Source organism: Hippoglossus stenolepis, chromosome 9 (assembly GCF_022539355.2).
Source record: "Hippoglossus stenolepis isolate QCI-W04-F060 chromosome 9, HSTE1.2, whole genome shotgun sequence".
In the NCBI taxonomy this organism is placed as follows: Eukaryota; Metazoa; Chordata; class Actinopteri; order Pleuronectiformes; family Pleuronectidae; genus Hippoglossus; species Hippoglossus stenolepis.
The window spans coordinates 6977188-6989585 of NC_061491.1; the positions used below are offsets into that span (position 1 = coordinate 6977188).

General features: G+C 44.5%; 1 protein-coding gene across 1 annotated transcript in view; it reads right to left on the reverse strand.

Moving 5' to 3' along the window:
* Nucleotides 1–9633: 9633 nt before the first annotated feature.
* Nucleotides 9634–12398, reverse strand: part of fbrsl1 (fibrosin-like 1) — a 286900-nt gene continuing 284135 nt past the window's right edge. The window contains 1 exon segment of the mRNA XM_035165724.2: nucleotides 9634–12117. Within this exon segment, the coding sequence (XP_035021615.2) occupies nucleotides 10830–12117 (1288 nt within the window). The 3' untranslated portion in view covers nucleotides 9634–10829.

Sequence of the window (12398 nt, forward strand, 5' to 3'; positions counted from 1 at the left end):
TCCCTGTTTCAGTACCACAGGAATAAACTACCTCACAGTATAGAGTAGTTCAAACTAGCAGCACCTGTATGTCATACCCAGGGTTATGATTCATTGGAGCCCTTCTCCTGTGGAACAAGTGCTTTCACTTAATAATTACATATAGTTGTCGATAATACTTCTATTTATACTTTCTATTTATACATGAAGATTGATTGGAGATTGTGAAAGCAAGATCTTAACTTGTAATGAATCTCAGTATTTATTCCACCACTTCAGTCAGAGACCCTTCAATCAAAGAACGAACCATGTTTAACAAATGACCAGATTTCTCAAAGAAACAGAGCAGCAACACAAATTCTGTCAGCAGCACCAATGACCCGCTTCATACACATACTTTAGACAATGAAAAAAGTTGTAGCACATAAGCAGGTTGTGGTGGTGGATGGAGCCGCAGCAGTTTGACAGGGTTCAGATGAGTGTCTCAGCAGAGTAATAGGCCCAGTCCCAATGTCCTCCTTCAAAGACTTTGAGGCTTGTCCCTCAGGGCTCAGCACTGTCCCTCTGTGACAAAGTGTGTGAGGGCTTGGTTGCAGACTTTCTGAGCCCATGTATGCTCACCTTCTTTAATGGAATTACCCACAGTTCATAGCAAAATGAACACTTTTTGCTGTTTCATATCCAGAATGTATGTAGTTGCTTGTCCAATTATTTTTTTATTTTAGCATAATGATGCCAGATGTTATTTAAAAATGACAAATTAAGCTCTGTAATGCAAGAGTCACGGACATGGTGACGTCAGGCAGTTGGTCCCTCAAACACTTTGGCCCTGAAGAAAGTAAACAACATAAAATAAAAAGTCCCAAACATCGTATTTAAATATGGTGCATTGTGCTGTCCCACTTCAATTTATTTTACATTCTGAGTCCTTGCTGTCTTTCACTCTCAATCACTTATCAGCTGATGTCATTAAGTCTGTGAGGATTTAGGGTTTGAGTCCCGAGGGGACAGTGAGTCAGTCACATAATTGTACAATAGCCACACTGTTCACCTACAGAAATAAGACTGGATGTTACTGGTGAGATGATGAATGAGCCAATGATTAACTGATGCTGGTCAGCTAATGAACCTTAACTGTGCTTCAAGTGTTTACACAAAGTCATTTTGTAATTCATCCTGAATGTCAGTAGAGTTTTAAATGCAAATGTCATTCATATATCGACATGCTTTTATTTCAATATGTGTATGTGTCGAGTTGTAGCAATAATAACCAATATTTATTTTTCATACTAAATGCCTTCACCATGTCCACATAGAAAAGCCCGGTATAGCTCCAGTCTCTGCTCACATTGAAAAGGAATCACAGAGCTGGCTTTGCTAGACCACTGACAATTTTGATATAGGATTTTACAGTCCAATTACAAGTGGGCTGATCTTTCTTGTTTAAGAAAGACCAACATGTCTCCCTAATAGAAAAAGCAAACGAGTTCTTAATGCAGGACTAATCTCAGCACCAGCCCCCACCTCTTCCCTGGCAGTACATTATTAATGGGCAGTGTGCAGGCTGGTGAGCACAGGGGCCTCTCCTCGCTAATGTGTTCATCCCTCATTGTTATGATGTGTTCTGAGGAAAACGCACACACACTCTGCCTTCACAGAGCTTCACACCTACAGGCACACACACACACACCGGCACACAAAGGTGTGCCCTCCATGCAGAATATACTATTATGTTTTTAGTTGGCAGTCAGCGTGAGCCGTGAATCCTCCACAGATCCTCTGATAAGGTCACAACGGCAAATTGAATGCGGCTTATTGAATCCCACACCCACGCTGTCAATCAGCGTTTCCTAATTGGATCAAAGATTACTTGTGGCAGCTGTATAAAACATCAAACGTGTAATTAAATGAAATAATGAGAAAATAAACCTTAATGTTGCCAAGTGGGAATGAAGGCGAGCTGAGGAACGTGATTCCGCTGTGCTCTCTGAAATTATCTCTCTCCGGCGCAGGCTAATTGCTGGAGGATGTCCTCTTAACTGAGTGTGAAAAGCTGTGTCTAATTACTGCAACATTAATCAGGCATTAGCATGTTATCACAAGGTTAACTTATCAGGAGGGGCCCATGAGCAGCTGGAGGTGCCATTTACCCACGCTGCATTGGGCCAATTGGGCCACAAGGGGTAGTGCTTGTTCTTCCTATGAATCATTACTCGGTGAAGGCTAGAGATGATATCAAAGGACACCATGTTGGATTGGACTGAGCGAGCGTTGCGGTTTTGAGATTCCTCAGTGTCGAATGGGAATGACCAGAATCAATATCAGCCATTTCCTGCTCATTGTTGAGTTGAAATGGGAACAGTTATCCTCGGGGGATTATAATTTTTAGGTTGTAATTTGTTAACATCTTTACCATACACTGTGTGAGGAATTACATGCACTGAGAGAATCTGCTAAATCAATGTCAAGCAATTGTGTGCTTGGTGGAGCAATTGAGTCCAATGTAATGAAGATTGACTGGAATATGAGAGCGTCCTAAATTACCCCACAAGTCAAATCTGAATACAGACAGAACATCAGACATCACCGATGGTTGAGAAATGTAAAGCGTAAACCAATCGTCTTCAGCTGATTGAATTTATAAAAGGCCTTATACAATGTGGAAATGCATTTTTGTAAGAAAATTAATTAGTGTGTTTGGCTTATTTTTGTCGAATCACATGGGAAAAATGTGTTAGATACAAAAATACAAAGTTGCTCATGCATATTTGAGTGCATATTGCCTGCCAAATGACCTGCAAGTGTGTAGATTAAAGGTCGTTTCTGGCAGCAGGTTGGTCCTGTGCCCCGACTTCATTACCAGCAGCTCCGGAGCGGTCTCATCAGGATTCCAGCAGGGCAGAGAAGCCGTACCTCCAGCAGCCCTGCCAAAGGCGCTCATTTGTCAGAGAGGCATGGAGATCACAGGCCGACAAATCTCCCACGTCTCCCAGACTGTCAAGCTCTTTGCCTGCATATCAAAGACAAAAGAACAGAGCTGGAGAGCAAGAGAGCAGAGCAGCCATTCTATTTAAAGATGGTCAGCCGTTTAAACCCCCTGAGCGTGCCCTTTGAAAATGCCTATTAGCCTGGGTGAGAGAGATTACAAGCAAATAAAATTACATTCATTGTGATATTTGATTTCATAATACCCCCGGAATTATAATTACACCGCACTCACACTTTTCATTTAAAAACCATTCGGCGACGACAAAGAATAAGAGATGGGAATGAGCAGGTTGTGCATCTAGCGAGTGAGTGCACATTATCAGGCTTGTTTCACTAGAAGTAACAATAACGGGAGAAGAATGGAGGCACTAATAAGAATGTAATCAGCTGAGAGAGCAGGATTTAATGATATGGAACACAGGGCTTTATTTTCATATGTCAGTCTTTTGGTGCAACGACAGAAGGAAAAAGCAGAAATTGCCTTGTTGCGGGTGTTACCTTCCTCCCAGAGGCTGCAATATGGAAACAGATTTTATTTTTGAAAAGGCACACCTCTCACAAACCTACACAAGGCTTAACTCCCCCCCGAATCATATCTCAGGTCTGTCTGTCAGGGTTGCACCAAAAGCACAACGGTGTATTACAGGGGGAATGTGGGCATATGCTGTCTGGCTTAAACCAACAAGCAGAAGGGAAGAGATAAGAGGCATTCTTGGGCGGCACAGAAACGAGGAATGAGAAGGGCCAGCTTGATAGCAGTACTTGTTGTTCTGATGTGTTAAATAGCTGGCCTTCAACACTCCAATCAATCGCTGAGTGAGCCACTGTGTAGCCAAGGGTTGAGTGAGATAGCCAGATGGCTGCAGTCAATGGAGCTTTGCCGGGTTTCTTGTGTCACAAAGGGACGATCATGAATCCGGCCACACAGACTGGACAGAATACATGAAATATTGCAGCCTGAGTGTTTTCCTAGGTTGATAAGCTCAAATAGATGTTGTTTCAAAATGTATCACTGATTAAAGCTTGCTGCTAATCAGCAACAGAATAATAACAAGTCGAGTCATCCCCAAAACATTCAACAACATAGTTGGCCTTGGGTGGCTCATTTTTTGTTTTGGCTTGCACGACGAGCTTGTCTGATGTGATAAGTATTACTGTAGATCTTACTGTGTGTAATGGTGCATACCAACCATTGTGTGGTACTCCAGCCATTTGACACAGGAAAACAGGCGGCAGCCAATATGCCAGCGTGTGCACACAAGAACGTCTGTGGGACAAGACAAGCATTTTTGAATTTTCTCCAAGACCTCCAGAGGCCTGTGTTGACTAATCTGCAAACAATCCGCTCTGCAAGCCCCATTGCAAGTGGAAGAACAAGCCCCTTAAGCTGTGACATTAACAAACACAGCGAGATAAGATAGGGTTTGTTATCTTGGTGCAACTCCTGCCCAGATAGGAGATAAGAGCCATTCAAAGCATGTTTGCTGCCAGACAAATTTCCAAAGGAGCATGGGAGGCAGGCAAAGCCAGGCGTGGAATGCTGAGAAGCCCCACTTAAGCCAGTCTCATGAAGAATATGATCCCCCTGCCCTTTTCCACCTTATCATAGCCTCATTTGGCATTTTTGTAACCGACCGTTATAACTTGTTGATGACATGAACACACTCAGACTGTGCTGAAAGAAGAAATAAGAATGCAAAATGCATCAAAGATCGACCTGCGTACATTGTACTACACTATACTATAATACAACATAATTTCATCAACAAATAACGGCAGCTTTAGAGTATTAGAACATTTGATTATTTCATATATTATTAAAATGTTTGGAAGCTTCAAACTATCGTTAAGTTTCCTAATGCCACACTGACTGACAAATTATTTCCAGATAAATATCATTTGAATCAACAGACTGAATAGCATCACTCAGATTTATGATAGTTGCTACTAAGAAACCTGGATGCTGACATTACTCCGAATGTGTTGCTTAAAGAGCATATTTAACATGTCTATGAATTGAATGAGATCAATGAAATGTGTGTGGGATTTAGTGGTATCTAGTGGTGACGTTGCAGAGTGCAACCACCTGACAACCTGAGAAACTCAAGCTGCTTTCAGACATGCACTGAACTCTGCAGTCTCTCCGTATTGTCTCCGGAGGAGTGTGTGAACACAATTGTCTGAGTGAGATGCTCCGCAGTCTCTGGAGACTTTCTCTACGCAGCAGAGTTAATACTCCACTTCCTGTTTGCTGCACCCGGCTGCTCCACCTCTCGCCTGAATAAAGTGGATGATTTGTTGCTGTTGTGAACGCATCTGCGCAGAAAACCTCCTGCTGTGTTGTGCATGTGTGAAAAGCAAACTGTGGGTAAACTGTCACCAATTCTCCAAATTTTACCTGCAGATTACATTAGCCTACGGTTTTAGGCTAATGTAATAATGCAATTCTGGGCCACTGTAGAAACATGGAGAACATGCTCCCTGTAAACATAAAGGATACATGCTAAGCTAACAAAAATACCTTTCAATACAATACAATTCTTGGTACCAGTGACCTTCTAAGTGCCTCCCCATTGATCACCACTGTCTTCTATCTAATCCTGAACAACCTCAAGCTTGCAAAACTTTGTACTTTAGGAATGTCGTTCACTGTCGGCAATTGTAACGAGGAATATCTCGTCACTTTTTTCACATTGTGCGAGTTACAATTGATCACTAGACTATTTCTGTCACTAAAGCAAGTGACAGAAATGACTCAACATAAAATATACTCATCATAACCAGCATTATTAAATAAGTCTTAGTATTAAAATGCTAACTTTAAAAAGCCTGCTAACTAAGAGTGTAGCCACTCACATTAAAGAAAAACAAATTAGCTCTAAAACCATTACAAGCCAAGGCATTTATTGAGCTGACGCTAACTGTAGCTAGCTGGACATTGGTTGAGTTAGCTTTGTAGGTCATGATTTATGTATGCATATGTTTTTTTTACTTAAGTGAAATAAGTTTATCCTGCTGGTCCAGGGCTTGGGAACAACTGTCTTTGATTATACTTGTTGTGGTGCAAAGAGATTTCATATATGAACTCATGCAGAATCCTTTAGATGCTAACTGAAATGTGCCCACAGCTAAATCCAGTGTCTGGGCTGTTTCTGCTTTAGATGACTGGTGGTCTCAAAGCCCGGCTCTGTGGGAACCAACAGTGTAATATTAGGGCTTTGTTTTCAGTAGAAGGACAGCACGGTTTTATGTGGAAAGATAGAATGTTTTATTTTTACATGTCTTATTAATTCATAGGCTGTAAAAACAACCTTTTTGTCAATTTCATAATTTCACATTGGAAAGGAAATCCTCACACATGGACGCCAAGAAATAGGTATTGCGTCTCTGCCAGCGTCGAACTGAATAAATGCTTATGAATATGCCCACACCACCAGAGGGGATGGACTAAATCGTAATTCTCATTCTGCGGCTTGGAAAAACTTCCTCCTTCCCCGGTGCCAAGCAGCTCTGAGGCGATCCCAGTGATGAGCCAGGGAACACTCTGCTAACTGAGCTCTGGAGAAATACGGTCACGGCAAGATCCATATTCAAATAAACTTCATTCTTGGCCCGTGCACACAAGCCATGTTGTCACCAGCTGGCAGTGCCTCTCACCACCCCTTCAAATACTGAGCCACTTTTGATTAACGTCTCTACGGCTAATCATGTGCATTAGCTGTGCCAAATTGGACGAGGCACGTATGGCCTCCATTTGCCTTGAAATCTCTCTCTTTTTTTCAACCCATTCGAAGCATTTGAGTGCTTCCCTTTACCCCACCCACCCCCCGCCCCTAATTCTTCTCTTGTCTCGTGCCCATACATAGAACAGAGAGGGTGGTGTGGCGGCACGGTGCCATCCTGTGGGTCCCTGAATGAGAGGCCTATCGCTGCCAGATGCACCCAGCTGCATAAATGTTATTCATTTTTTATGGCTTGTGTACATAATATGGCCAGTGTGGGAGATTGTGAGGTTCCACTAAAGACTGGAAAAATCCTCAAAATTGAATCAAAGTGGAAAACTTATTTTGGCTGGTGGCTGTTCTGGACCTTCTCCTTTTCCACCTCCCTCAATTCTCTCCTACTCCTCCCTGTCTCACACCACACTCTCTGAGGTTCCTCTGTGAGTGATTTACAGTATATTCCTTCTCCTAGGCTGCATTGGCAGGTCTCCTTGCACAGCCGTAGTGGTGGTGGTGTGAGACAGCCAGCATATTTGTCATGGATCCAGAGGTGCAAAGACATTAGACAGCACTTTGTCACCAGGGTCTGGAATTCACACCATTTGGCTGTTTCCAAGTCAGCTCCTTAACCGCTGACTGGCCTGGTTTTTGTCAGCTGCCGCTCTGTTGACATTGAGGGCTAAAAAAAGATGGCAACATGGAAGGATGTATGCCGTTAGCCTTTTTAGGTGGTCAAAACAACACGCAGTCTACAAAGAGCGCTGTGACAGGGATCCAGTGCCAAAGCCCTTGACTTGGAGCTCTCTCCCTCAGTTCACAGTTCAGATATAGTTTAGAGGTTTAGAAGGGCTCTCGTCAGGGTTTGCTACTCCCCGCAGAGAGATGGGCTTGAACTCCACGCAGCGCCACAGTCTCCCAAATCACCAGGCCCAGCGGAGGCCCCAGCAATCTAAATGTGATAGTGTCGGGGGCCTCCCGTCTCATTACCAATCTCCATTTCAAAACAGCCTTCTACTGGGAACTAATGCATTAGCTCTCGTTGGGGGAAAAGTCTAGGGAGCCACTACATAGCGGCTCCAAAACGCTTTCATACATGTTTTATCAGCGGGGGAAGAGAGAGCAAGAGAGAAAAGGAGCTTGGACCTAACCATTCATTTGTTGCCCATCTTATTAGCTTGGCGCTGTGTTATTAGCAGCCATTGTGCTCTATAAAAGCCCCTTAGGCTTGTTCCAATGTTCGCTGAATCTGGGGTGAGCTCTGTGCCAAGCGCTTTTTGGAAGTATTTGAGAGCATGAAAATTCAATCCTGAACCCTCAGCGCTGAGTTTTCTCACAGATAAATGAAGAGGATTAGCAGAACAATAAAACAATGTCAACCTCAGATACCACCGTATCCTATTAATTGGGATTATAGAGGAGAAATGTGTAAAAAAAACACAATCTTGTATCACAGTCGCTTCTTTGTGACAAGCTGTTACATGAAGCCCTGTCAAAGTAACAATATTTCATCCAACATGAAATGCGTATTAAAAAAAGAATGAGTAAATATAGAAAATCATACACAATGCCAGCGGAAAAAAAGAAAAAAAAATCCTGAACATGAAGAATAGCCCTGGAAAAGAGCTGACAATTGCAGTCACTGTAATAACCCACCTTGGGTTGGATATGCTAGACAATGTGTCAATTGATTCCCATCTGATGATGGACTGTGTGTTGAAATAAATTGACCTCGCCAGACGATGAGTGAAATTGATGGAGCTTTTCATCTCCGGAGGGCCGTTCCACACTCCGCCGTAAAATGGATAGAGCACAAGGCACAGTGATTGAGTCGGGGGGGAAATGTAAGGTGTGTGTTCTTCTCCTACCAATGCTTGTTTGGTAAATAATAGTTACAGGAAAAATCACTATGCAGTAACTACAGGGGTTAAGTACCTTTTGTTGACTAGATGATTAGGTCTAAAAGCACACAGCCATAAAGTGAGGCTGGCCGCTGACAGATGCTACCCGTTGGAGGAATACGAGGCTCAATTACCGGGGGGCTAAATTGAAAGTGATAGTGATTTAAGTCTTCCCAATACGCCAGCCCCATTCTGGAAAACAGTCTTTTCGAGAAGCCCTTTAAAAAAAAGCCAGCTGGAGTGTGTGAGACAGAGGCGTGCCATTGATTTTCAGTAACATCCCCTAATGACCTGGCCACGGTTTGATCCACGCTGTTATTATGGCCTGATACCGCGGGACAGGATTGGTGGGTCTCACAGCACACAGCAGCGAGATGAGTAGTTGGGGCATTATCAAGATGAATTGGCCGTCTCTGGACAGGCGGCAGGCATAGCCGAGGTCTTGTCAATATTAGGACGGGGCTCCTCAGGGCGCCCTCCGTGGCCCACACCAGAGCGCCTTCCGGCCTCATTAGACAAGCAGATGAGTGTTGTGCATGAGGAGAGGAGGCGTACGAGAGGGGAGAGGAGCCTCCCCTCACCATCCGATAGCCTGCCTCCAAGGCATTGCTCCTCTTAATGAGTCCAGACCACGGGTCAATATGCCACTGGGCTGCCAGTCAATACCGGTTACCTGCAACACAAACACTCAAAACCTGCTTTCATACAAAATCAATGTCCTATTAGTCCCTCCCTGTATTGCCTTGGCCAAGTCTCATCGATCCCCTCTGAGAGCTCTGCAGCCCATGTATGACAGATTATGGTCAAATGATCTGATAGCTTAGGCTACTCTGCCGGCCAACTCTGTTGCCTTTATGATTTCAAAGTAATAGCTTGATATCAGATGAGCAAACACTCTAAAAACTGAAAAATGAGGCACAAGCATTATTGGCAAACCCATCAACCCAACATCAACATTCCACTCAGTAGGTTTGGCTTACTGACAAATTCAGTTCTTGGGAGTCAGCACTGACAATGAGTACCAGAATTAAAGACAGGCAAATGTATGACATTAGGTCCAAACTTTATTCCGTACATTTTAAACCATGAATGTTCATTTTCATTTTTTGCAGGCCTAAAACTCTACTTGCTTTGTATACAACAGTCTAAGAAAAACAACTGCACAACACCACAAGGTTGACAGAGAAAGTCCTTTTGCCGCCCACTAAAAAGTGTCCTTCTTTTCTGTCCGGGGCTGGTCCAGTTTGTGACTTGGAAGTCTTTCAATAATTCGTCATTATTTCATTGGTAAATATAAACACATGTTAATCCAAGTTTCTCTAGGTATCCTCCACTATCGTCCGCTCCCTCCAGGTGATCTCTTCATTAGGGTGCTGTGTGCTGCTTTGCATAGATTGCAGATGATCCTTGTAGGCCCCCTTGCAACACCCTCCTGTCGTACTTCCCATCCATTGGCCAGGCTTGTCTGTCACCATGATATTCAATGGGGAAATGATTCCCCCATGTTTCATTTAATTTTGTTTTTCTAGAAATGGTTAAAAAGCCTAATAAATTTACACGGTAATTTTGCAGCGAAGGAATATCAACAAGATATTTACATCAGTTTTCTTTACAGAGACTGAACGAAGACCTCATAATATATATTTATCTGCATATCTCAAAGGCAAAACAAATGAACAAAATTCGGTAATGTAACATTGTACATTGTCATCATTGAGGATATCCTGGTACCATGAGGTTAAATTACTGAGGGTTGAAACCAAAATCCAGTCTTTACAGTGGGTCATAATGGATATGTCTCACAATCAACTGGGATAAATATTGTAAAAGGTGTGACTTATGCACAAAATACATAAAATTCATAGAAATGATATCTATACATGGAACAAGGATAGGAAATGTACAAACTCATTTCAGGACCTCTCTTTTCGCACAAAGCTGAAAAAGATATTGGATTAATATATTAATAATTATCAAATATTTAAGTCGGATATAAACATACACATATTTGTGTTCTCTGCCGACATTATTGAGCCTCCAGTCCGTTAAAAGTAAAGTCATGGCATGTGCTTGATCGGCCCTACACACCTTTACTTTTACTTTACAATCATACCCTTTCCCTTAGGGAGTTTTGCTCTCCTCTGGTGAAGAGCAGTGCATTTTGTTCACAAGAGGATTTCAGATTAGGGGAGTGGGGTTTCTTGAGTGCGTCTAGTAAGACTTTGTGCACGTTTCTAAGAAGCTACCGAGCCTCTACCTCTTTGGGGTTGCGAGAAGGGGAGTAGTCCCGTGGGTCCTGTGTGTTGGTTAGGGGGGTAGTCCTCCTGGGTGAGGCTGGCCTGGCACTGCCGGCTGGCACAAGGGGTGGGGGTGCACTGAGTGCGGCAGTCGGGGGTGTTCTGTTAAGAGGGCCGTTGTGTCCTGTGGAGGGGCTGAGTCTAGGGTAGGGCATGCCGCCGAGGTGGGGCATAAAGGGGGGCATGTGGGGTAGATGGCCCTCCATGGGGGACTGGTGCAGCTGATGGAGGCGTGCTCTGTCCAGCTCCTCCCGTAGGTGGAGGCGCTCTCGCTCCTCCGCCTGCTGCCTCATCCTCTCGTGCTCCCTGCGCACCTCCATCAGGTGCTCGTGGTGAGAGTAGTCATGAGCCTCCCTCTCGCGGTAGGCCCGTTCCTGTTCGTACATGCTAGGGAAGCGATGTCCTTGCTCTGCCCTGAGCTGGAAGTCCATGCGCCGCTGCAGGTCCAGGCTGCGGTAGGCCTCTCTAAGAGGGTCCCAAGGGAAGGCCTGGTGAGGCAAGCGCTCTCTACCTGCCAGAGGGCTCACACCCATAAAGGGAGCCATACGAGCCCGGTCTAGCACGTTGAGACTGCCCATCTGGGGCATGGCACTCATGGACAGGGGCAGAGAGTGTGCCATGGGGACACCGTGCAGCCCAGGTCCTGGGATGTCACTGCCACGCTGTGAGGGAAGAGTCTGCTGAGACAAAGGTGGGTGGTGGTGGTGCGGGTTCATATGTTGGCCCATGGGAACAGAAAGACTTTGGGCTGGTGGGTGGGGGGCCGGCTCAGAGCTCACCACCATGACCTCCTGCTCCTCCTTCCTCTCCTCCTTAATCTTCATGTCATTTTTCACCTTGTGGAGGAGGTCTGCAGGTGGGGGCTCTTTCTTCTCGCTGTCCTTGAGTGTAGGTGGGGGCCCACCTACCATCTTCAAGTTCTGCTCGTTGATCATTGCCTTGGAGTATGGAGAAGGAGAACGTTGACAAGGTTTGATGGAGTCTTCTGAGGTTCTCCTCTCCAGCATCTCCTTCCCAGGGGAGCGGCTCTCTTTCACCTTCACGTCCGACTCTCTGTGGCGCTCCAGCAGCTCCTTCTCCGCCTCACGAACCCGGTCTACGCTGCCGCTGTGATGCCGTCCCGAGTCACTGGAGTTCTGGCTGTTTGAGCGAATCAAGTTGCTGATCTGGTAGCCGACTGGTGCAGAGGCTGGAGATGAGCGGTTGGAGTGTCGGTTGCGATCCACAGAATCCCTGTAATGACAATATAAGACAATTCTGTTGGTGCTAGTTAAAACAAGTATCATGTAGAGGGGTTGCATGTAGGTTACCATGCTCTAATCTTCCTGTGTTCATGGTTTAAGCCTCAATTCTGATAGAAACTCTTTTGTGTTGCTTCTAAATTATCCACGGAGATCCTTCCAATTAATTTTTGACCGATAGCTTCCCTCATAGCTTAATTTTTCCTGTTTGATTTGTGTCTTCCGATTGGATGCATTTTAATTCAGTTTCCAAGGATATTACTAATGCCAGAG